This window comes from Coregonus lavaretus (genome assembly GCF_964263955.1).
Source record: "Coregonus lavaretus genome assembly, chromosome: 26".
NCBI classification, from domain to species: Eukaryota; Metazoa; Chordata; class Actinopteri; order Salmoniformes; family Salmonidae; genus Coregonus; species Coregonus lavaretus.
This window is the reverse complement of record NC_140013.1, coordinates 6,348,189-6,375,134: the sequence shown is the minus strand read 5'-3', so window position 1 is coordinate 6,375,134 and position 26,946 is coordinate 6,348,189. Positions and strand designations below refer to the sequence as shown.

The 26,946-nt window shown below is 42.3% G+C and overlaps 1 protein-coding gene across 2 annotated transcripts; it reads left to right on the top strand.

Annotated features, from left to right (window-relative positions):
- Nucleotides 1-1,607: 1,607 nt before the first annotated feature.
- Nucleotides 1,608-22,358, top strand: LOC311101770 (ATP-binding cassette sub-family G member 4-like; the record flags this gene model as incomplete). 2 transcript variants are annotated; one of them, XM_084142955.1, is made up of 14 exons in its annotated part: nt 1,608-1,833; nt 16,669-16,786; nt 17,316-17,448; nt 17,827-17,877; nt 18,007-18,152; nt 18,912-19,035; nt 19,326-19,440; nt 19,654-19,799; nt 19,992-20,090; nt 20,350-20,518; nt 21,020-21,120; nt 21,267-21,425; nt 21,713-21,831; nt 22,133-22,358. In XM_084142955.1, 14 exons carry the CDS (start codon nt 1,608-1,610, stop codon nt 22,356-22,358), a joined length of 1,932 nt encoding a protein of 643 aa, XP_083999081.1. The 2 variants fall into 2 exon arrangements, with proteins under 2 accessions (XP_083999081.1, XP_083999082.1); XM_084142956.1 differs by having other exon boundaries at nt 19,654-19,803; nt 19,999-20,090.
- Nucleotides 22,359-26,946: the final 4,588 nt, after the last annotated feature.

Here is a 26,946-nt window from a genome sequence, read left to right as displayed (position 1 = left end):
CTGGAACCATTACATGTTATTCTACAGAGACAAGGTGAAGAACCATTTAGAACCTTTTTTTAAAGAGTGTAGATGGAAATGACCATCTGACAAAAAAACTGTCCTGATTGAAATACTTGTGAAATGAGACACAATTAACCTGGCATTCAAATATAACAGGTGAGATGTTAATATCTTCCTGAACAAAAATGTATGAACATGAATAAATATAGGTGTTATGTAATCCTTACGAAGGTGTCATAAGGTCCTAACTAGAGATGTACTGTAGGCCTGCTATGGGATATTTGGGTTGAATGATTTAAGGCCTGATAAGTGAGGTCAGTTCAGAAGAAGACAGGCATGGATTAGCCTAGAGTACAGTAGTTTCTAGTTTGGCTGTCATGACTCGTGACATATTAGGCCTACGTAACATGGCTGTATCTTCTGTCAAATCTGGATCCCTTGACACCAATAGAGTTTCCTCTCTCCCCTCTGTCAGTAGAATGTGTGCGCCGAGATTTGTAATAAGGGCAAGTCGAGGATCACACCATTCCCATACATTAGTGGAATGCCAGTGCTTGGTAGTGTACTTGAAACGGCTGCAACTTTCCCAAGACTCAGCCGCTTAGCTCCCAGCATCAGCTCCCAGCCCTCCCAGATCAAGGATAAATGAAAGTACATGTTAATCCTCAACAGATTAGGAACCCATGAGTGATTAAATGTGACTTCGGTCTTCAGAAAAAAAGGACAAATGACTATACCACCTTCGTCTGTGAAATGTACTCTATTAAGAACAAAGTCCAGATTACATATCTCTATTTCAATAATCTCAATAATCACTTTATGATGACGGAAAATATTGAATTTCTCAGGCGCTTAGCATCTTCCGAGACAAAGGAAGTCCTCGGAATACAGTTACCCCTACATGTAATTCCGAACTTCCCAAGGAACGTTATACAATCATACAATCCTTGTCAAAGTGAAACTACAGCCAGTTCTTATCACAAGCACACATCCCCCTTACAGCTTGAGCAGAACAGAATCCATGGGGTTTGGCTCTGAGGGTTGAGTAGACAGACAGACAGACAGACAGACAGACAGACAGACAGACATGTTTGTTCACTGCTTCTGCAGTTAGCCAGTGGTGTTTCCTCTCCTCAAAACAACCTCCTGGGACTTGCTGCTACTCAGGGATGTCCATGCATCAGCACAGCCTCTTTAGACCGCAACCAGATATGTGCTTCTTACCAGAGCACTAACATCTAGACCAGCTCCACCTCACAGACCTGTACTTTATGGATAGGAAGGAAGGAAGAATACATTTTGTCAGATGATGTTCTTACCAGCTGCACAATTGCCGGATTGTGTGTGTATGTGGCACATTTGGACCACCATATCCTATCGGAATTGCACCGCCATGTGGTTAAAGGTAATCTTTATTATTCCAAATGGAAATTTGGTTTGCAGGCAGGATGAATACACAACACACAATATAAAACATAAAACAATGTAAATAAAAATAAAGTTATATGGGAAAAAAAGCCAAATATTTTCTTTCCTCCCTCCTGTAGGGCCTAATACACACGCCTACACCCCTGTTGCAGAACGGTGGTACGGCTGATAGTGACATGGCTGAAAAGCCTCCTGAACCTGAATCAGTCAGCATCCCGATGGAGGAAACCATCTGTAATGGGGGAACACAGGAGCCATCTCTGTTGACAAATCTGAAGAAGGTGGAGAACCACATCACAGAAGCCCAGCGTTTCTCCCATCTCCCCAAGCGTTCGGCGGTGGACCTGGAATTCACAGAGCTCTCCTACACCATCCGGGAAGGGCCGTGCTGGAGAAAGAACGGTACAGTAACAAACACCACATTGTCTGTCTACGATCCTCAAGCGAACAGATGTATGGGGCAGGAGTTTTTCATGACCACGTGCCCTGACCAGAAAAAACGATGGACCTTGGTTATGGCCTAGAACTAAGGCCCTGAGTTTTTCCCTATTCAGGTCTTGTTGTCAGGAAAAGCTCCTGGCCCTAGTTGAGGCTTCCTAAAACGTTTAGGACCAATTTGTAGTACCTCCTCTGTTGTATATAGTAGGCTACTGAATTGAGCATTTGTTTCTTGGTGATAGCTGTCAGAATATGTGAGATTTAGAGATACCTCAGTGTCTAGATTTGCAATGCATGATTAAATAGATGTACGTAGACAAAAGCAATGACTGAGAGCAGATGAGCTCTCCACTTACCAGTGTGCTGTACTAGTGGGAGGGGTCCTTCTGAGGACACTAATGAGAGGAGAACTCATGCATTAGGACTGTGACCTTAAAGGGCAACTCCACCACTTTTCAACCTCATTTTCATTTTCTCCAGCACAATACCATTGTCTACATATGTGAAAACTGCACATTTCTATGTTTTGAAGAAAAGTTGAGTGTGTAAGTGTCCCCTGGCCTAGCCTAGGAGTTTGACAGGCTTGCAAACAGTCGGCAGTTGTTTTGAATGGCTATGTCCACCCTAATCCACATCTCACTCTGGGGCTGCATCCACATTGCTGGCAGACAGGGCTAGATCAATATAGTAACTGTTTTATGTCCCCCATCATCAAGGAAACAGCAACAGTTGATTCCTCCCCAGCAAGTGACATGAATTTGGATGTGTGAATTTGGCTGTGTGAATTTGGCTGTGTGAATTTGGCTGTGTGACAGCCAAGGAATTTAAGTACAGCTAATCTATTGATAATACAGTAGATACCTGGGTCAGAGAATTACACTAGTTGACTGAGTGTAGATTTTGTACTGTATGTTTATGTATGCACCACTGTACATGATGATGGTTTAGTGGAGCATAGGTTCAAGGTAAGCACAGATGACTGACACAGATGTATGCCAGCTGGCACACAGACATGCTAGTAATCTGCGATGAAACCCATGGATTTACCATCATCACCCAATCATAATTAGGCCCAGGAGTTTTTCCTAACCATATGACCTGGCCCTAGTTATACAATAATTAAGGGTAGACCTGAAGATCTGAATTTTCAAAGCCATGATCAAATCTCACGCAAGCTGTCAAAGACACTAGTAGACCTGTAGTTCAGAGCTGGCAAAGCCCTGATCTTTGACCATCTCAAAAGCAATGAGCAAACCTTGAATAAAACACTTTCCATTGTCAGTGTTTGTCATCTTACCCTCGGTCCAGCAGCATCACTGCCTAGACTCATGCAGTGGTGACGAGTCTGTGTCATATAGGCTGGTTCTCTCATTCTACACAGGCTCTCAGATATCACATAATGGAATGTCAGCTGCATTGAAGGTTGTTTGAAATGTCATTGCCTTATTTAGCATTGCAGACTGAATCAGACTTTGGAGAGAGCACTCGAGAATAAGTGGCATATTCAAATTCAATCACAGCTACGTGTGCGTGCGTGCGTGCGTGGGTGGGTGTGTGTTTTTGTGTCTGTGTGCATGTGAACCAGACTGATACATACAAACTGCACACACACACACACACACCATCCATCCATCCATCCATCCACTGCACTCTCAATGAGCCATTGCGTGATGTGGTGCAGCTGGCTGCTGATAAGCCCTTTTCTAAACAAAGAAACGTGAATAAGTAGCATACATCTCCCAGCTGAAATCCTGCCTCAAATGTGTTCCTTAAAATAGACAGCTAAGCTGTGTGAGGAGATAATTTTATTTTTTATTTAACCTTTATTTAACTAGGCAAGTCAGTTAAGAACAAATTCTTATTTACAATGACGGCCTACACCGGCCAAACCCGGACGACGCTGGGCCAATTGTGTGCCGCCCTATGGGACTCCCAATCACGGCCGGTTGTGATACAGCCTGGAATCGAACCAGGTGGTCTGTAGTGACGCCTCAAGCACTGAGATGCAGTGCCTTAGACCGCTGCGCCACTCAGGAGCTCCATAATGTGGAGAGATGTGTGAGTTAATAGAACAGTGTGCTTCCTGGGATGGAGTTTAAAGAGATCTTAAGCCATGGAGAGCTAACTGAGACAGAAAAAGCACCTGTTTTCCTGCATAATAGCAACATTATATTTTGGCATATAACAATGTCTTACACTGTCTTACAGTATTCCAGTTTCCTTTCAACTGTTCTCCAAAGCAAATACAAAGATGTAAACACCTCCAGCCTCTTTTTCTCTCTCTCGCTCTGTGTGTGTGTGTGTGTGTGTGTGTGTGTGTGTGTGTGTGTGTGTGTGTGTGTGTGTGTGTGTGTGTGTGTGTGTGTGTGTGTGTGTGTGTGTGTGTGTGTGTGTGTGTGGACTTGTTGTCCTATCTTGTCAAGACCAGAATGTCCTGACACGATAGGAAAAGTCTAAATGCTATTTTAGGTTTACGGGTTAGGTTTAGGGTTTGGGGTTAGGGCTAAATTTAGGGTTAGGGGTCAGGGTTAGGTTTAGGTTTAGGTTTAAGGTTAGGGGTTTGGGATAAGGTAAGGGTTAGGTTTACGGTTAGGATTATGTTTAGGGTTTTGGGAAAATTGGATTTTCAATGGGAATACATTGTTTCTCACCAAAAAGAATAGAAAAGTAACGTGAACATGGCTGTGTGTGCATGCACGTGCATGTGTTTAATTCATTTTGACCCTGCCTTAGTATTGTGATGGTGCTGTTATCACCTCACATCACAGAGATCAAGGACAAGGTAGAACTTGCTAATAGGAAATGCTACTTTTGACATACACTATATATTCAAAAGTATGTGGACACCCCTTCAAATTAGTGGATTCGGCTATTTCAGCCACACCCATTGCTGACGGGTGTATAAAATCGAGCACACCGCCATGCAATCTCCATAGACAAACATTGGCAGTAGAATGGCCTTACTGAAGAGCTCAGTGACTTTCAACGTGGCAACAAGTCAGTTCGTCAAATTTCTGTCCTGCTAGACCTGCCCCGTTCAACTGTAAGTGCTGTTATTGTGAAGTGGGAACGTCTAGGAGCAACAACGGCTTAGCCGCGAAATGGTAGGCCACACAAGACAATTCTGTGCTTCCAACTTTGTGGCAACAGTTTGGGGAAGTCCCTTTCCTGTTTCAGCATTACGATGCCCCCATGCACAAAGCGAGGACCATACAGAAATGGTTTTTCGAGATCAGTGTGGAAGAACTTGACTGGTCTGCACAGAGCCCTGACCTCAACCCCATCGAACACCTTTGGGATGAATTGGAATGCCGACTGCGAGCCAGGCCTAATCGCCTAACATCAGTATCCGACCTCACTAATGCTCTTGTGGCTGAATGGAAGCAAGTCCTCGCAAACAATGTTCCAAATCCTTCCCAGAAGAGTGGAGGTTGTTATAGCAGCAAAGGGGGGACCAATTCCATACTAATGCCCATGATTTTGGAATGACATGTTTGACGAGCAGGTGTCCACATACTTTTGGTCATGTAGTGTACTTTCCCCCCCACTTCCAATCTATTAAGGCATATAGAGGGAGTTTCTCTTAACACTGAGGATATAATAACACCTTTATGAACACCTTACAGCAACTGTAAGGAGTATTAATCTGATGAGGTGATGAGGTCACTCGTGGGGCTGGCTGCACAGGAGGGAAATAAATATTCCCGCCAGAGTCGCCAGTGTTGAGATCACGACCGTGATTCATGCGTAGAGTTAATGGCCCTGCTGTCCTTCCCCTGATCTGGGTGACAACGTTGCCTCCTGGATGCTGTAGTTTGTTTTACAAGTGTTCTTTTTTAATTAAGAAGGAGGATATATTAACCGGATGCAACAACAACAAACACCCAGCTTGAAAGCTGAATGTAGAAAGTAAATACCAGGATGAGCTCAACTCAACACTCACATTTTACCCTCACATTAATCAACAACAGCTTTATCCTTTGGATATCCTCTTATCCTTTGTGATATCATTGGGATGCTATGTCAGCCGTGTTTAAATAACATTATTGACCATGCATCAACTCCCAAACAATGTGTCTATAGCACCATATTTCCTGGTCATGAATAAATGCAATACTTCTCTAGGCTAGGGAATCCTTCTGTCTGTTCTGGATCAACTTTCCAAGCTGAGAAAAACAACATCTAGGTGACACTGATGATGATGATGATGATGATGTTGTGAACTGTAGTCGCTTGCTGTGATCAAAACAAAAAGGAAACGTCGCCCCGTGATTCGTGGTTGCTGCTCTGAGTCCTTTTACATTTTGGCCGAGCTCTTGGAGAGATCACTCAGAGTTTGCTTACGTCAGCAGTGCTGCTCTGTAATTGAGCCCCTAGTACCGTAGGGCTTTTAGTTGAACCCATAGCCCAGGTGGCGCTCTTTCGCCAGGATTTGAAAGTCTGAACACATAAGAAGGTGTGTACTGCATGTCTTTAGAGGTCACTAAAAGCTAAAGGTCATTCTCAACGGCTAATCATTAGCCAATGGTGGCGTTCCAAGTCGTCGTCTTTTTGCAGTCGCGCTGCACAGCTGATGGGATCTCAACGGCTGGAGAAGTGTTTCTTCTTCTCAGAAACCACATTAATATGATACAGAAATCGTACAAGATGGAGAGACACTTGCATCTCTAAATGCCTGCCATCACAGGCAAAAAATTATCCAAGTTTTACTGCTAAGCTTCAGCGAGACTGCAATGCAGACTACCTGGAATGTCACTAATGGCCCCTCAGGGGTGCGTGCTTAGTCCCCTCCTGTACTCCCTGTTCACCTACGACTGCGTGGCCAAACACGACTCCAACACCATCATTAAGTTTGCTGACCAGGGCTTAAAAACGAAGGTGTCGTTGTACGCTGATGATTCATGTTTTCTTTTAAATCCACAACTAGAATCCCTCCACAGCCTCATAGAGGATCTAGATACATTTTCTAACCTCTCTGGATTACAACCAAATTATGATAAATGTACTATATTACGTATTGGATCATTAAAAAATATAATTTTTACATTACCATGTAGTTTACCAATAAAATGGTCTGATGGTGATGTGGATATACTCGGATTACATATGATCTCACTCCAATACATTTTAATAGAAAGTTAGCAAAAATAGATAAGATCTTGCTACCATGGAAACGTAAATACCTGTCAATTTGTGGAAAAATCACCCTGATTAACTCTTTAGTATTATCCCAGTTTACCTATTTGCTTATGGTCTTGCCTACACCTAGCGAACAATTTTTTAAATTATATGAGAAAATAATATTCAATTTTATTTGGAACGGCAAGCCAAACAAAATTAAACGGGCCTATTTATATAATGAACATGAATTCGGAGGACAGAAATTATTAAATATTAAAGCATTAGACCTATCACTAAAAGCTTCAGTCATACAAAAGTTATACTTAAATCTGAACTGGTTCGTAAATGATATCATCGGTAGGACTGGTGGAGTTATGTCACACATGCAGCTAACAGAAACATATGGAAATGTCTGCTCTACCCAAAATTACAACCAAATAACTGCAGCATTACCGCAAAAATGGAAGAGGAAAGTGGAAGGGGGAAAAAGTAAGGAACTTGTCTGTCGGCCCTGCATTAAAGAACATAATTGGTTAAAGAAAATTGTGATGAATAAAAAAGTATACCAGCCATCCCATATAGATTGCAAAATAGTTGGGAAGAGATATTTGACGTACCGATCCCATGGCATAGTGTTTATGAACTGATACGCAAAACGACGCCGGATTCAAAACATATAATTTTTCAATTTCAATTATTATACAAAATTCTTGCTACCAATATAATGTTATTTATATGGGGGATACAATCTTCCCAGCTCTGCAGATTTTGCTGCAAAGAGACAGAATCATTAGATCATTTGTTTTGGTACTGTCCATTTATAGCTTGTTTTTGGACACAGGTCCAGGAATGGCTAAAGAATTGCAATATTTACCTGGAGCAAACCGTGCAGATAGCACTACTGGGTGATCTGAAAAGTAATAGTCAATCTATCAATAATATAATAATACTTTTAGCAAAAATGTTTATTTTCAATTTACAATCTGTAGAAACAATGAGAATAGAAAGGTTCAGAACTTTTGTAAAACATCACAGTACAGTTGAAAAATATATGGCAAATAGAAATCCTATATGGATGGTGTTAAGAGATAGATGATTGGTGTTGAATGGAGTTGAAGGATGGGACTAATAACAACTAACAACAACTAATAACAACAAGATAACTAATGTAAAGCATACTGTGTCCATAATAAGTATATAGGTTATCGGTTGAGAGCTTTTGTGAAAGAGCACAGTTAGAAAGATATGGCATATAGAAGCAAACCGGATGGACATCATGAAGATGATCGGAGAGGTTGAGGGTAGAGGAGGTTCAGGAGTAAAAACAAACAAAAATAATTATTGTAAAATTGACTGTGTCCATAAAATGTATATAGTATGTATAAGCTGGAAGTAGAGGCCTGTCACCGATTCAGCCGAGGCTGCCCCTCCTCCTTGCTCGGCAGGCTTCGGCGTTCGTCGTTGCCGGAGTACTAGCTGCTACCGATCTATGTTTCTGTGTTCTACTTGTTTTGTCTTGATTGTTCACATCTGGTTCCCATTATGTATTGATTTCTTCCCTATTTAACCCACTGTGTTTTGTGCGTGTTTGTTCATGTTTGGTTGTCGTCTGGTGAGCGGGTTTGTTCCTCCCTGCGTGGAGGTTATGTTATTTACGTTACCTACGAGTAAAGTACGTTTTCGATTAGCTCTGTGTCCTACGCCTGACTTCGTCCTACTGCATCACACTGACCTCCTGACAAGGCCTAAGGGGTGGTGGGGTTGGAAAGTAATAAAGGGAAATATATTTTCTTAAAGGATATGTATATACAGTGCCTTGCAAAAGTATTCATCCCCCTTGGCGTTTTTCCTATTTTGTTGCATTACAACCTGTAATTTAAATGGATTTTTATTTGGATTTCATGTAATGGACATACACAAAATAGTCCAAATTGGTGAAGTGAAATTAAAAAAATAACTAGTTTCAAAAAATTCAACAAAAAAAAGAAAAAAAAGAAAAGTGGTGCGTGCATATGTATTCACCCCCTTTGCTATGAAGCCCCTAAATAAGATCTGGTGCAACCAATTACCTTCAGAGGTCACATAATTCGTTTAATAAAGTCCACCTGTGTGCAATCTAAGTGTCACATGATCTGTCACATGATCTCAGTATATATTCACCTGTTCTGAAAGGCCCCAGAGTCTGCAACACCACTAAGCAAGGGGCACCACCAAGCAAGCGGCACCATGAAGACAAAGGAGCTCTCCAAACAGGTCAGGGACAAAGTTGTGGAGAAGTACAGATCAGGCTTGGGTTATAAAAAAATGTCTGAAACTTTTCACATCCCACGGAGTACCATTAAATCCATTATTAAAAAATGGAAAGAATATGGCACCACAACAAACCTGCCAAGAGAGGGCCGCCCACCAAACCTCACGGACCAGGCAAGGAGGGCATTAATCAGAGAGGCAACAAAGAGACCAAAGATAACCCTGAAGGGGCTGCAAAGCTCCACAGCGGATATTGGAGAATCTGTCCACAGGACCACTTTAAGCCGTACACTCCACAGAGCTGGGATTTACGTATGGAAGAAGGTACTCTGGTCAGAATTGAGCTTTTTGATCATCAAGGAAAATGCTATGTCTGGCGCAAACCCAACACCTCTCATCACTCCGAGAACACCATCCCCACAGTGAAGCATGGTGGTGGCAGCATCATGCTGTGGGGATGTTTTTAATCGGCAGGGACTGGGAAACTGGTCAGAATTGAAGGAATGCTGGATGGCACTAAATACAGGGAAATTCTTGAGGGAAAACTGTTTCAGTCTTCCAGAGATTTGAGACTGGGACGGAGGTTCACCTTCCAGCAGGACAATGACCCTAAGCATACTGCTAAAGCAACACTTGAGTGGTTTAAGGGGAAACATTTAAATGTCTTGGAATGGCCTAATCAAAGCCCAGACCTCAATCCAATTGAGAATTTGTGGTATGACTTAAAGATTGCTGTACACCAGCGGAACCCATCCAACTTGAAGGAGCTGGAGCAGTTTTGCCTTGAAGAATGGGGCAAAAATCCCAGTGGCTAGATGTGCCAAGCTTATAGAGACATACCCCAAGAGACTTTCAGCTGTAATTGCTGCAAAAGGTGGCTCTACAAAGTATTGACTTTGGGAGGGTGAATAGTTATGCACGCTCAAGTTTTCTGTTTGTTTCACCCCCAAAAATATTTTGCATCTTCAAAGTGGTAGGCATGTTGTGTAAATCAAATGATACAAACCCCCCAAAAATCCATTTTAATTCCAAGTTGTAAAGCAACAAAATAGGAAAAATGCCAAGGGGGATGAATACTTTCGCAAGCCACTGTATATGTATGTATATGTATTTATATGTATGTATGTGTATATGTACAGTGGGGGAAAAAAGTATTTAGTCAGCCACCAATTGTGCAAGTTCTCCCACTTAAAAAGATGAGAGAGGCCTGTAATTTTCATCATAGGTACACGTCAACTATGACAGACAAATTGAGAAAAAAAAATCCAGAAAATCACATTGTAGGATCTTTAATGAATTTATTTGCAAATTATGGTGGAAAATAAGTATTTGTTCACCTACAAACAAGCAAGATTTCTTGCTCTCACAGACCTGTAACTTCTTCTTTAAGAGGCTCCTCTGTCCTCCACTCGTTACCTGTATTAATGGCACCTGTTTGAACTTGTTATCAGTATAAAAGACACCTGTCCACAACCTCAAACAGTCACACTCCAAACTCCACTATGGCCAAGACCAAAGAGCTGTCAAAGGACACCAGAAACAAAATTGTAGACCTGCACCAGGCTGGGAAGACTGAATCTGCAATAGGTAAGCAGCTTGGTTTGAAGAAATCAACTGTGGGAGCAATTATTAGGAAATGGAAGACATACAAGACCACTGATAATCTCCCTCGATCTGGAGCTCCACGCAAGATCTCACCCCGTGGGGTCAAAATGATCACAAGAACGGTGAGCAAAAATCCCAGAACCACACGGGGGGACCTAGTGAATGACCTGCAGAGAGCTGGGACCAAAGTAACAAAGCCTACCATCAGTAACACACTACACCGCCAGGGACTCAAATCCTGCAGTGCCAGACGTGTCCCCTTGCTTAAGCCAGTACATGTCCAGGCCCGTCTTTTGTTTGCTAGAGTGCATTTGGATGATCCAGAAGAGGATTGGGAGAATGTCATATGGTCAGATGAAACCAAAATAGAACTTTTTGGTAAAAACTCAACTCGTCGTGTTTGGAGGACAAAGAATGCTGAGTTGCATCCAAAGAACACCATACCTACTGTGAAGCATGGGGGTGGAAACATCATGCTTTGGGGCTGTTTTTCTGCAAAGGGACCAGGACGACTGATCCGTGTAAAGGAAAGAATGAATGGGGCCATGTATCATGAGATTTTGAGTGAAAACTTCCTTCCATCAGCAAGGGCATTGAAGATGAAACGTGGCTGGGTCTTTCAGCATGACAATGATCCCAAACACACCGCCCGGGCAACGAAGGAGTGGCTTCGTAAGAAGCATTTCAAGGTCCTGGAGTGGCCTAGCCAGTCTCCAGATCTCAACCCCATAGAAAATCTTTGGAGGGAGTTGAAAGTCCATGTTGCCCAGTGACAGCCCCAAAAAATCACTGCTCTAGAGGAGATCTGCATGGAGGAATGGGCCAAAATACCAGCAACAGTGTGTGAAAACCTTGTGAAGACTTACAGAAAACATTTGACCTGTGTCATTGCCAACAAAGGGTATATAACAAAGTATTGAGAAACTTTTGTTATTGACCAAATACTTATTTTCCACCATAATTTGCAAATAAATTCATTAAAAATCCTACAATGTGATTTTCAGGATTTTTTTTCCTCATTTTGTCTGTCATAGTTGACCTGTACCTATGATGAAAATTACAGGCCTCTCTCATCTTGTTAAGTGGGAGAACTTGCACAATTGGTGGCTGACTAAATACTTTTTTCCCCCACTGTATGTGTATGTATGTATGTATATATATATATATATATATATATTTGCGAGAAAAAAACCATATGGGGTATTGGAAGTGATGCAGACAATTACATTGATGGAAGTTACAATCTATCTGCAATATTAAAGCTGATCTACCCCATAAAAAAAAAACATACAAAATTATTATTTTTTGCTGACGACACAACAGTGGTAGGCCTGATCACCGACAATGATGAGGCAGTCTATAGGGAGGAGGTCAGAGACCTGGCAGTGTGGTGCCAGGACAACAACCTCTCCCTCAATGTGAGCAAGACAAAGGAGCTGATCGTGGACTACAGGTAAAGGCGGGCCGAACAGGCCACCATTAACATCGACGGGGCTGTAGTGGAGCGGGTCGAGAGTTTCAAGTTCCTTGGTGTCCACATCACCAATGAACTATCATGGTCCAAACACACCAAGACAGTCGTGAAGAGGGCACGACAACACCTTTTCCCCCTCAGGAGACTGAAAAGATTTGGCGTGGGTCCCCAGATCCTCAAAAAGTTATACATCTGCGCCATCGAGAGCATCCTGACCGGTTGCATCACCACCTGGTATGGCAACTGCTCGGCATCTGACCGTAAGGCGCTACAGAGGGTAGTGCGTACGGCTCAGTACATCACTGGGGCCAAGCTTCGTGCCATCCAGGACCTATATACTAGGCGGTGTCAGAGGAAAGCCCAAATAATTGTCAAAGACTCCATTCACCCAAGTCATAGACAGTTCTCTCTGCTACCGCACGGCAAGCGATACCGGAGCGCCAAGTCTAGGACCAAAAGGCTCCTTAACAGCTTCTACCCCCAAGCCATAAGACTGCTGAACAATTAATCAAATGGCCACCCGGACTATTTACATTGACCCCCCCCCCCCCCCCCCCCCCCCCGCCTATTATCTGTCTATTATCTATTGTGAACAGATCAGCTTGTCCGAAGCACCCTAACACAAGCGAGAGGCATGAAATGAACAGACCAGAGGCAGTGGTTGTGGTTCCTTTTCTTTTGTATTGTTACTGAACAGGTTTTCTTTCGCCCAACAAAATAATTCCAAAACAGGGTAACGTCCAACGCTGAAACAACAGCGTAACAAAACAATTTACAAACTAAGCCGTTGACCAAAAGGCCGTGGCCCAAAAAGGGAAAGTAAAACAACAAATGGCTCCTCCTGTCTTTAGACTATCGTCTACACATACAGTTACAGGAGGAACGCTTCTCTCTATCTATAGTCTGCCTTGGTTAACAGAGAGACAAGGGGCCCCAGACGAAGAAGCTTTCTCTGAGGTAGGACAATACGACGTCCTCACAGGTCCCCGTCTCTACTCCCAAATCTCTCCCAGCTCCTCTCCTGGCACACCTATATAGAGGAAGACACAAAGCAATTAGTGGGCCCAGCTGTGTGCTAATTGGCTTTACTCTGAGTACCTATCCCCTGAGGAGGGTGCTGTCGTGCCGTCTTCCTCCGGCTGGTCACTGAACTCTCACACTATGTATAGTCACTTTATCCCTACCTACATGTACAAATTACCTCGACTAACCTGTACCCCCGCACATTGACTCGATACCGGTACCCCCTGTATATAGCCTCATTATTCTTATTTTATTGTATAATTTTTTTTTTTTTTTTACTTTAGTTGATTTGGTAAATATTTGTTTTACTCTTTCCTGAACTGCATTGTTGTTTAAGGGCTTGTAAGTAAGCATTTCACGATAAGGTGAAACACCTGTTGTATTCAGCCGCGTGTGACAAATAAAGTTTGATTTGATTTTTTATTTTGATTTGTTGAAACATCCATAAAGAAGGTCTCAGTAATTGGACAGCAATAACCTGGAGCTGCAACGACTAACACACCTATAATTAGCAGACCTGAGCAGGCACCCTGGAACAGGTCAGCAGCTGTAAAACCAACTCTTCTGAATATCAATGAGTGAACCTTTGACGGTAGTGGTGATTGAGGTGCATTTCTATTCAAGGAGAAGATAATGTTGCAGTCTAGGCTATGTAGCAATGAATGGTCTGGTGATTTACTTTTGTGATGAGTATCCTACTTGACATGCTTTGTGAATTCGAATGGACCGTATTCACACTGAACATTCTAAAGCGGTTATACATCTTGCACCGACAGGCAGAGCTATTTTTCCTATGCCAACCAATGTATGTTTAGACAGCCATTTTTAAAGAATAAGTCAACTTTGGTTAGGATTGGCAGACAAATGACATGTGATTGACTCTAATGAAGAACTTCCACCTTCTATCCCATTAGACATGATTTCAAATCCACACTGTGGTGGTCATAAAATTTTGTCAGCTGGTGATTGTCAAGCAAATAACTGCCTGTCTCACGGTAATTGACCGTGAATTAACATAAACACATTTAGCATCTCCTGGCTTCCACACATAGCCTACAAGCCACTGATGCAGACCTTTGGAACATCTACATTTTAAAAAGTTGAATAAATCAATTTAATATAGCCTACACCATCACAATACATCCATTATTTATTTTAGACAGGTCTAAAGAAACATGATATGAAGAAAATGTAGTCTATTTCAGAAGAACAGAATAGCATACTCTGAGTTGTCCTTATGTTAGGCCCTGATCTGGCTATGCCATATGGCTGTGGGCTACACTGGTTCATTTAGCAGACAAGATTTGCTTAGAATTCCATGGCATTCTTTTTTGTTTGTTTATAGTATGAAGAATACAGTTGAACATAGCTAAATAAAATAGAAAGGATATTTTTGCCAAACGATTTGAGGGAGTGCGCACATGCGTCTATTCTGTGTTGAGCGGTTAACAAAGAAACAGGTACTCCGATATGCCTAATTTAGAGTTATTTATGTAACTTTAGGTGTGATAGAAATGTTGGGCTATATGTTTTGATTTTTAATACATTCTAAGGCTGCATGATGCGACTCTAATGTTGATTTGAAAAAGGTTGCATGAAAGACATGAGCTCTGCTTTTTTATTTGCATAGGCTGTACACACTTCATCAATCTCTCATTCACAATTTGACAAGCACTTGATAATGCCTCAAATTTCCCGGCTGCATCCCCTTTGTGTGGCCATAATGCCCACTAAAAAAATCCATGCCTTTTGCGGCCAGTGGCCTTGTGCCCTTGGGCTGTATACAATAATTATAATTCCCTTCTCCTGGCTGCGTGCTGAAGCACCTCTCACTCACATGGCTCTCAGTCACTTGATCGGGTCTTTCTCACAGGCTACAAGTGAAGACCGACACATCGGGGACGCAACTGCGCGGGTCCTTATCCAATTCCGAGGCGCATATTGAAGATATTGGAAGAACTGTCCACATTGACTTTTCTTCAGCCAACAAGATGAGTAAGCTTAATGAACAGCAAAAGCACTAACCTATGTCAATCTACTATCCCCCATAGTACAAAAGTTGACCTGTTCTATTCTGTGCGAGAAATAAATATTCCAAACATAGTCTGGGACAATTGTCGGATGCGATAGATCCCAAATTAATACAACCACTAACATAAAAAAACCTGTTTTAAGGAAGGAAAAAAAACCTGTTCCACTAGCATGAAAACACCATTCTCAAAAGTGATAATGGACAATTATCATGCACCTGTCTCGAAACAGGGGCAGTGGGAAAAAATGTAATCTCTGCAATTAAATAGCGAATGGAGGATGCTTTTCCGTGGTTCATTTTCATGCCAGCTAGGTAGGCTATACTCCTGTTGTAAAGAGAAGCATTGTGCTTAATATTAGGAAAGTTTAGAAATAAATATAGTAGGCCTAGCCTATAGAAAGCTGATGGGATCCTCCTCTTTTTAATAGAGGCCATCACTCTGTTTTCTCACGCAATTGCATAGCCTATAGAAATGTTGCGCAACATCAGCTCATGGGCTCTCATGAAGTGTTTGATTAGATTTTCGATTAGATTTGCATTGATGTCAGAGTGATTAGAGGGACAATGGAGTGCTGAGTACCAGGCAGTTAGCAAGTTTGGTAGGCTACTAATGACCATCAGCAGCATCAGACCTTGGAGAAGCCTAATTACCTAAACTAAAGTCCTAGGCCCTGTATATACTTAAGTTTTACAACTGATGTACAACACATTTGGCACAATGGCTGTGATACAACATACATTTTTCTGCACAAAAATAATTACACCAGTGTGGAGACACCACTCAATAGTTGTCTTAACATTTTTGTGCAGACAAAGTTTCCGTTGTATCACAACAATATCAGTTGTATCACAACCATTCATGTCAAATGCGTTGTACATCAGTTGTACGACCTAAGTGTGTATGGGGCCATGGAGCAGTTGATAGACTTGATACAGTGCTGACTACAATTCCATTGTTAGGCGCCTCAAAGCTCTGGGGAGCTTTCTTCTCAGCATTTATCCTTCCTCCACCACTCTCTCTTTCTCTTTCTCTCTCTCTCTCTCTCTCTCTAACTCCATCTGTCTTTTTTCAATAGAAAAATCAATAGAAAATAGAAATCAATAGAAAAAGTACTGACTCTGCTCTTGTATTTAGGCCAGTCTGTATTTAAATCTACTTGATCTATTACTGAAATTAATTGACTTGTTAGTGCATTAACTCATACCATTTGTGACATAGATGGACCTATTCCTTACACAATACAATCTCGCTGATCTCTCTGAGGGATTTTCTAAGTGTTTGGTATTTTTCCAGGTTTTAAAGCCTTACTTAAGTGCCTGTCGGGGAGGTTCTGCAGCCGAGAGCTGATTGGAATCATGGGACCCTCAGGGGCTGGCAAGTCAACTCTGATGAACATCCTGGCTGGCTACAGGTGAGAGGGCTGCTATCATTCTTTTGCGTAGTTTTTTGTTTTAAAGGAGAATGGAAGACCACTCTACCGTACGTATATTTGAACGTTTTATTCAGATATATCAGAAAGGAGAGGGAGATAGGTGTAACAGGGTAAAGGGTTGAGGCAGGGGTCCCCATTTTCAACGAACACCTCGTCCCAAATAGATGTGATTGGAATGTTAACTCATTGTCTTTGTTTACAAACTTCTGCCTCCACACATAACATTATTGTTGTAAAAAACTGGAAGCATCTACAGTAACTGAGAGGAAGATCTAGTACCTAGTAGTATGTTTTCACAGTACCCAAAACCATTTTGGGATGTTTTAAATAATTGTGTGATGTGTTTGACCATGGGAAAAGAGCCACAGTGGAAATAAAAGTATGATCATGTGGGTTTGATGGAATTTAATCAATGTGTTTATGATCAATCATCATGTCACTGCACCAGGAGTAGTCAAATTAATATGTTTGTATTAATTCATTCTCCACTCCTGTGTGTCCTCCTTAGGGAAACAGGCATGAAAGGGAAGATCCTGGTGAATGGGAAACCCAGAGATCTCCGCACGTTTCGTAAGATGTCCTGTTATATCATGCAGGATGACATGCTTCTGCCGCACCTCACTGTCCGGGAGGCCATGATGGTGAGAGAACAGGGTCGTGTTCATTAGGGCACACAGTGGAAAACATTTTTTAATTTTTTAAAACTGAAAACAAAAATCATTATTGGACAAATCTAGGTAGTCCCTCCCTGTTTCAGTCCGTTTTCTTCCGTTTGGTGCCTAATGAACATCACCCAGACACATGTTCTTATTGGGAGAATAGTTTGTTTGTTTATGGTTTGTTATTATGCAGTAATGATGGACTAATGTGAGGTGTAGAAGAAAGTGGTGACTGCTGCCATCCACTGGATGTACTGCAGGGTGAATAGTGGAAATCGTACATTTGCAGTGGATATCGTACATTGTCATGACTAAAACGTAGCTAAATTACTGTATTCTATGGATTTGATGTTGTTTCAGGTTTCGGCCAACTTGAAGCTCAGTGAAAATATGGAAGTGAAAAAAGAACTGGTGAGTTGGACAGAAATTAACAACTTGCAGATGTGTGAAATTATACATACGACTGTGATTTGTGTTTACCTACTAATGGTAGAAAATGTGTGTGTGTGGGTGCGTGTTTGTGCGTGCGTGTGTGTGTAGGTGAATGAGATCCTGACTGCTCTAGGGCTCCAGGAGTGTGCTCACACCCGCACCAGCTCCCTATCTGGGGGGCAGTGTAAACGGCTGGCAATCGCCCTTGAGCTAGTCAACAACCCCCCAGTCATGTTCTTTGACGAGCCAACCAGGTAAGAGGCTCACCATGTCCACCTGATCCGTCAACTATGGGACAAGATACGCCCTTGTACATTCTTGTTGGTGGTGTATTGTGGCAGTGTTACTTGATCTAAGTCCTGGAGGGCTTTCAGATATCAAGATTTCAGTCCATTTGAGATAACAGGGCCTGGAGGAAAAACTCCTGGTCATACTTGTAACGTATGCGCTTGGAGTCAGGAAGCAGGTGCAGAAGGTACGTTTAATGATAAGCGAAGGCAGATAAACCAAACAGGAGAAGCGTACTGAACGTGAACAAAACCAATACTGCCTAATGACTGAGGCTACTGAGGGCTAAATAAAGGGAGAGTAATCAAGGTGATGATGAGGTCCAGGTGTGCGTAACGATGGTGCCAGGACCACTGGTTAGTAGACCGGCGACGTCGAGCGCTGGAGAAGGGCAGCGGGAGTAGGCGTGACACTACTGATGACGTAACATGACCTCCACCTCTACCATGGATCAAATCCCTCTTGCTCCTACAGAATATGTGAAATGTAGCCATGCACTGAAAGCGCCTTTCTAACTGCCCCTCAAGGGTGAATAAAGTTGTATGGAATTGAATTAAATTGAATTTTTTTAGCCATCAGTAGCCTGAGTTTTGGGGCTTGAGTAAATTGGACATAAACCCGTAGTGTTATACAGTACATTCCATATTCGTTTGAAATAGAGGTTGTTTCTCATCTACCGGTATCCTGCTGGTCCTGCTTCCCTAACCCTCTCCTGTTGTTTCCAGTGGTCTGGACAGTGCTTCCTGTTACCAAGTGGTTTCCCTCATGAAATCTCTAGCCCTGGGGGGACGCACCATCATCTGCACCATCCACCAGCCCAGCGCCAAGCTCTTTGAGATGTTTGATAAGGTACAAACAGGCCCCTCTCTGTCCACTTCAATCCATCAAATGATTAGACAACACATTAACAATGAGAGACAATACAGAGCCGTGGCAGTTGTCCCCTGGGTGTAGGGAGGAGTTTTTCCTAACCACGTAACCCGACCAGACCAGAAGAATTCCAGGCCCCCCTAGCTGTATTCTATAAAAGCCCTGAGTTTTTTCTGGTAGGGTCACGTGATCAGGAAAAACTCAGGTCCCCACCCACGGACCAGCTGTGTCTTTCTCTCCACCTGATGTGTTGTCTTGTCCTTCCACAGCTGTACATACTGAGTCAGGGCCAGTGCATATACAAAGGCACCGTCCCATACCTCATCCCCTATCTGAAGAACCTAGGGCTCCACTGCCCCACCTACCACAACCCGGCAGATTTCAGTGAGTTCAATGGGACCTCAGAACAGAGCACACATACTTAATATCAGTTAAATATCTTTGTTTGTGTTTTGCCCCACATTGCAGACCATGTTTTGTTAATACCCTCTTCATAATGCCTTAAAAATGCAGTTATATTGCCTTATTAGCTATGCATAATGTATTTTAGTAAGAGGGTATTCATAGAAATTGTTAACGGGATTTTCTCTGTCCCAGTCATCGAAGTGGCATCAGGGGAGTATGGAGATTGGAATAGTGTTCTGTTTGAGGCGGTCCAGGGTGGAATGTGTGCCATAGAGGAGAAAAATTACTCATGTGACAAAAAAGACACATCAGCTGTTTGTCCAACAAAGTGCCTCAAGGTGAGTACTAATGTTACATACAACTGAGAATCACTAAGGAATAAGCCCCATTCACTGACACACACATACACACACACACACACACACACACACACACACACACACACACACACACACACACACTCACACGCAGACTTTAAACAGTGGCACTCTGTTTTGTCTTGACATGCCCCCGTCTGTCTCTTTTCACAGGACTCAGGAGCCATTGAGAGCCATTCATTTGCCACAAGTACTTTGACACAGTTTTGCATTCTCTTCAATAGAACGTTGATAACAATATGTCGAGACCAGGTATGTGAGTAGAATTACAAGGGGGTCCTCGGGTAGCTGGGTGCTAACAGGTTGCAATAGCATGCATGTAAACATCAACTTGTTGGCCTAGTTTTAAGCCTAGCCATGGATTAGTGGAAAAGGCACTTTTAAATGAGATTCTCCATTGAGCATGCTTTTAAACCTGCCCTATACATACATCAGTGACATGAGGATGAGTGAATTGTATAGGAGAGGAGGGCGTCCATGCCGTGAGTCATTGTGAGCATTTCTGTTTCAGGTGTTGACACACCTAAGGCTGATGTCACACATCTCTATAGGAATACTGATCGGCTTGCTCTACTTGAACATCGGCAACGATGCCAGCAAGGTCTTCAACAACACCGGCTTCCTCTTCTTCTCCATGCTCTTCCTCATGTTCGGAGCTCTGATGCCCACCGTGCTCACATGTGAGTTGACAGAATTGTGAGGGGGACTTGTTCATTAATCAGTATTGTTAGGCTCATATGCATTCAAAGTGTGTACGAACTTTGCAGTCAATGGTTTTGTCCTTAAATGGCACCCTATTCCCTGGTCAAAAGTAGTGCACTATATAGATAATAGAATAGAATAGAGCCATTTGGGATGCAACCAATATGTTTTCTGTTTCTGTAAGCCTTTTCACAATGCATGTTCTTAGCCTAGACCCTAGGGCTATCATTAACTCTAGGTTTAAACAAGCTAGCTTACCCTGAAGGGTCACACAAGCGTTTGTTAACTCTGCTAGGCTAACTAAAACCAATGTCAATTAATCTTTATTTATTTAGTCAGGGTAGTCCATTGGATAGTCCATTCAGCAACAAACATCATTGTTTCCCAGGGATCCCCTAGGATCCATGACATTGGTAAGTATATTAAAGAAGGCAGACTGTTTAATTATTGTTTGCTGTTTCTTAATGTCTGACCTGCAGTTCCTCTGGAGATGTCAGTTTTTCTGAGGGAACATCTAAACTACTGGTACAGCCTGAAGGCTTACTATCTGGCTAAGACCATGGCTGACATGCCATTCCAGGTGAGTTGGTCATCCAAACAAAGCAGGCACACAGCAGAATGTGTGTGTGTGTGTGTGTGTGTCTCAGAGAACCCAACAGCATAATACAACATAGATACAGCAGTGCCACCCAGTGTTTATGTATAGTACGGCCCTCTCTTCCCCAGGTCCTCTGCCCCATCATGTACTGCAGTATAGTGTACTGGATGACAGATCAGCCTCCGGAGGCCACCCGCTTCCTGCTCTTCCTTGCCCTGTCCATCTGCACGGCCCTGGTAGCCCAGTCACTAGGGCTCCTGGTTGGTGCTGCCTCCACCAACCTCCAGGTACCTGCTGGATCTAACTAAATGCTAACTAATGCTAATGTTTCACCATCTAGCTAATTTTCTTAACACTTTGCAATGGCACATGTAGCCTTCATGGGTGTGCGTCTCCTAGTCTGTACACACAGCATTTTCCTACCCTAGCGCAACCTAAACAACGTAACGACTTAATTTGCCATCTGTTTGCATGAACAGCCGGATCTACTTTTTGTCCACGAGCACCATTAAATGACTTGTCGCTTGCAAAGTGTACAGACCATTAGCCCCTCTCCCTGCCTATCTTTCCACAGGTAGCCACTTTCGTCGGCCCCGTCACTGCCATCCCTGTCCTTCTCTTCTCGGGCTTCTTCGTCAACTTCGACACCATTCCCAAGTACCTGCAGTGGAGCTCCTATGTGTCCTACGTCAGGTATGTCCCACTTGTGCTGGAGTCTGGTCTGGTGGTAGCGCTGCTGACCTTGAACTACACATGACATGACCACTAGCGGTGGAGGTTCCACCCCGGAGTCCAACGCTTTACGTCTTCTACCTATAACTGTCTCTACTGCTCACTTCATGCCTGTTTATCTCAATAAAATATGAAAAGAGAGAGGGGGTAAAATGTCCCAATGCATCTTTGCATTGTATTGACCTGTAAATAATAACAATGCAGGTACCAGTCGTCTGGTTTCATCTAGATTTTAGACCAATTAGTCTGTGTTGTCTCCCAGGTACGGCTTTGAGGGGGTGATCCTGTCCATATACGGGATGAACCGTACCTATCTGTATTGTCCGGGGAAAGTGTGTAAGTTCCAGAAGCCTGAGGAGGTCCTCCAACTGTTGGACGTGGAGGACGCCAAGCTCTACATGGACTTCATCGTTCTGGGGATCTTCTTCGTGATCCTCCGATTCGCCACCTACCTGGTGCTGCGCTACAAGGTCAAGTCAGAGCGATAGATCTCACCCTCAAGGCCCCGCACTGTTCTGTGCAAAGCTACTGTACTGTACCACGTGGGTCCCACATCCAGTTTATATATCAATACCATAAATCGCTGCTTGGAAAAACTGGAATATATCACTTTTCTCTGTTGAAGTCATGATGGGACCAGAGAAGGGACATCTTCCAACAAACATAATAGTTTTACCTCAGCAAGTAGGACTCTAAGCATCTGCATGTACAGTAGGGTGAGACTGATGAGGTCACACAGACTCTTCAAAGGACTGACCTGCAGAAACAACCAAAAACAGAGAATGTTTACATATAATTTAGCCTTGGCATAGCCAGAGGACATTCTACTGTTGCACTGGAGTGTGTCTGTTTTTAAAGACAGAATTAATGAGTATTGTAATCATGTGTTGATTCAATTTCCTCAACTGAACAGAACTATTCACTTTTCTTCCTACTATCTTTCACTCTCATCTATGGTTTCGTTACAGTTTTCAGAACTAGAAAATAAATATTACTTATTTTACCTGATTAAAATGTATGAAAAACAAATCTGTAGATTATTAGGCTATTAACTTGTTTTATACTGTCTTTAAAATGGATGATTCTCCTAATTATATATTTTTGGTTTCTCTAATCAATTTTCAAAGCCTGTCAAGATTTTGATTTTAAAATATATATAATTCTTAACTGTTTACGTCCTACATGATGTACTGTACTGTATGTATGTATGCAACATTGTTGAGTTTAGTTTGGGTAATAGATCAAAGAGGAGGTAATATTGTCCTCAATCATAGTGCTAAACATGTCTCCACTGCCACAGAAATGTATATATTTATAGTATAACCAGAGATGCAACATTCAAACTTTACTGCCACCTAACCATGGGTGACTTTAAAGTCCCAGTGCAGTCAAAACCGTTATTGCCTGTGGTTTATATATATTTCCACACTATGAGGTTGGAATAATACTGTGAAATTGTGAAAATGATGATAATGCCCTTTTATTGTAAGAGCTGTTTGGTGAAAAAAACACCTGAAATTTCAGCCTGTTTTGGTGGGATGGCGTTTTGGCCTGCCTGGTGAATTAGTTAATGGACCAATAAGAAAGAGAGTTCCAAACCTCTCTGCCAATAACAGCTAGTTTTCAGTTTTCCCCCTCCCCACTCAGATCACTCCAAGACAGTCCTAGCAAAATTCTTGCTTGAGAAATTGCTCTTTGCTAAGAAGCTATTTTTGTTTCTTTTTGACCATTTTCATTTAAAATAATCACAGTAAGGTACTTAATTGTTACCCAGAAATGATTTGATATTGAGATAAAAACGGCAGCATTGGACCTTTAATATAAGGCCTGTATTATGTACACCTTCATTACAGTAAAGTCATCCATGGCTACCTGCCACCTTGCACACAAGCATTCACTTTCTCAGTTCGTAGGACTTGCTTGATATGTCTTCTATAGTTTCTTATGAGTGTGTGTGAGTTGCATATTTGACCGTGGTTGGAATTGGGATACCCAGCTTTCAGGAAAACAAGCCAAGAGAAAGAGTGACAGTAGGCTATGTTGCAAAATCTAGTTGGATTCAGACATTTCAGTTACAATATACTGTGACATTCCTAAAATATTGTAATTATCTCACCTATTTTGACCTGTTACTCCGCACCAGCTTGATCATTTCTCTCAATTCCATTGTACAGCATCGCAAATGGCTGGTATTTCAATAAAGACTTCAAACTTTACTAACTTATAATAATTGTGTTGCAATGTGTTTGTCATGGGTCATGGGGTATATATAGCCAAGATCTCAACTCCACGAATTTAAGCTCCGACTTTTTCGAGTCGATAGCAGTTGATACTTCAAAGATGTAAATTCTTAAACCCTCACCGTATACCTATATTTGTTTTCTGTTGTTGAATGCCTTTCTTTGTTTGCTGAAATCCATGCTTTTTAATGAAACGTTAGTCAAAATACAACCACTGATGGTTTCCTTGATGAGATTCAATTGGCACATGAGCGTTCGCACTGAGTTGCCATCTTAGAGCAACAGCAATACGGCACTCTCTCCGGGGACGGAAGAAAGCAGATGTTTCCGGTTTTCAACCTAACTTCCGTTTCCCCTGAAAAACAGATGTGGGGACTCTGCTCAGGCGTCTTTTTATGCCTGCTACGTTAAGTTAGCAATGAGGAAACAGTCCGTGGTTGTATTTGATTAACGTTTATATTATATAAGTAAGTATAAGTATGACATTTGGTCATTAAAAGTATGGATTTCAGCAAACAAAGAAAGGCAAGCCACAACAGAGGACAAACATAGGTACACGGTGAGGGTTTAATAATTAACATTTTTGAAGTAACGACTGCTAGCAACTTGAAAGCGTTGGAGCTTCATTAAAAAAACTCTAGTCTGTACTTAGCCTGGGCAGCCGCTAGTGGGTGCTATGGATGTCCGATCGTCTGGGCTTGAAGGAAAATTCCACCCAAAAACTATCTTTTGGTATTTCTTTCATTAGTCCATTGTTGACATAGTCCCAAAAGATGGATGGAGTTTTCCTTTAATGTGCCCAGCTGGTAATACACTCCTGTCCCCTGGCAACTGGTTCGTACTCAAAACGTTCTCCATTCTGGCTGCAAAGTCTTCGATTTCATTCTTAACTCGATATAATGGCGACAAGGCAAAAAAAAAAAAAAAGGGAAAAAATGCATTATTTCTTTATGAAACACCAATTTCCACCACCATGTTAGAAGGGCTAAATGCTAGTCCCGGATGTTGAGTATTGCATTCATCCAATCAGGTTGCAGCAGGCTGTTTTTTCACCCCTAACCTAAACTCATCAAAGGCAAGTATGTGATTTATTTAAGAATGCATTGTTTTGAAACTGAAGCTAGGTTGTCCACTTTTGGGAAGGGGAAACCTAGTCAGTTGCACAACTGAATGCATTCAACCAGAATGTGCCTTCCACATTTAACCAAACCCCTATAAATCAGAGAGGTGTGGGGGGCTGTCTTAATTGACGTCCATGTCATCGGTGCCTGGGGAGCAGGTGTTGTTGGGGGGATTCGAATCAGCGGCCTTTCGGTTATTGGCCCAACGATCTTAACCGCTAGGCTACCTGATGCCTTTGACGCCTAGCTGCGTTTCGATGGTACGACCGTAGGCAAACCGGATGTCATTGTTTTCAATCAGAGCACGACGGTAAATGCCGTTGAGGCTGGAGGTGAATGCCGTCAACCGCCACGGTAGACGGGACTTGCCGCTAGAGTTAAAATATTTCAATTTTTGCTGTCTGTCATTGTGTTGAAGATTAACCGGATGTTGATTTTTCATCCAGACAACATGGAGGACGAAATGTTTACTGAAATCATCGTAGCAACGCATACCGTCGTGCTGGCTTGCTTTTGCCATCACCGACCGGTATGACGGTGCTTGCGTCCCTCGTCTAAACGCAGCAGAATGTGTCTCTATTTATATATATATATATATATATATATATATATATATATATATATATATATATGATTATTTTTTTCTCTCCCTGTTTTGCATGTTATTTTGGCATTAATATGTGTCCCATATCAGTTTGCAAACAATGTCCCAAAAATTATAATTGAGTTATTAAAGCCGCAAACAAACATGGTCTCTTTTTTGCTTTCTTGAGTAAGGCAGCTCCAAAATGCAGGTGTTTCAGCCAAGCTCAGTGCTTTCTGTGGTGGTGGGGCAGCCAGTGGAAAATACGGAGCTTAGAGGTTGGTAATGTTCTCTAGTTGCGCTGTGATTGGCTCAGTGTTCTGTCACTCATGGGGACACTACGTCACCAGAAAATCTACAGGGAGAGCAAAAAAATTATATCCCCTTGGGTGCTGCCATAGATTTACATTAGAAGTGCCCATACAAGAAGGTCATTGGCCACAGATAAAATGACGTCAAATCACGTAATATCTACAGTAGCTTTGATTGGACTAATCATGTCAACATCATACTTTCAAAATCTTAGCTAGCAAGTTAGACAAGCAGTCATCATCATGAATCAAGTCGACATCTACTGGCAAATCCTTTTCAATCCTTGTCATATGAAGAGAAATTATAGATAAAACGTATTGGTGCTCATCGGCCATTGGACATAAACAGTACACAACAATTTGGAAATTCAACAATGAGTGGTTTCGAAAGAATCAGTGGCTAACTGCAAGCTTTGCAAAGCAATCACTAGCCTGCTATTCAGTGGAGAGGGTGTGTGGTCCATGTTTGGATTTAAGGGTCTCTTTTCCAAGCTTAAAAGGATAAACATTCACTCGCAACACACCATAGGCCAGAAAAGGTTGAATACTTTGGCCAGCAAGACTTCTGCCGCGTTCAAAACAACTGGAAACTCAGAACTGGGAAATCTCAGACTTCAGTGAGTTCAAGAGAACTGGGAACTCTGAAGAAACGTGCTCCGACTGGGAAAATACGTTTTGAACGGTCATCCGATTCGGAATTCCAAGTCGGGAACTCTGGCCTTTTTCTAGAGCTCTGACCTGAAGATCACTGACATCATGATTCAACCTTGTTTTTTTCAGAGTTCCCAGTTGTCTTGAAAGCACCATAAATCCAGAGAATG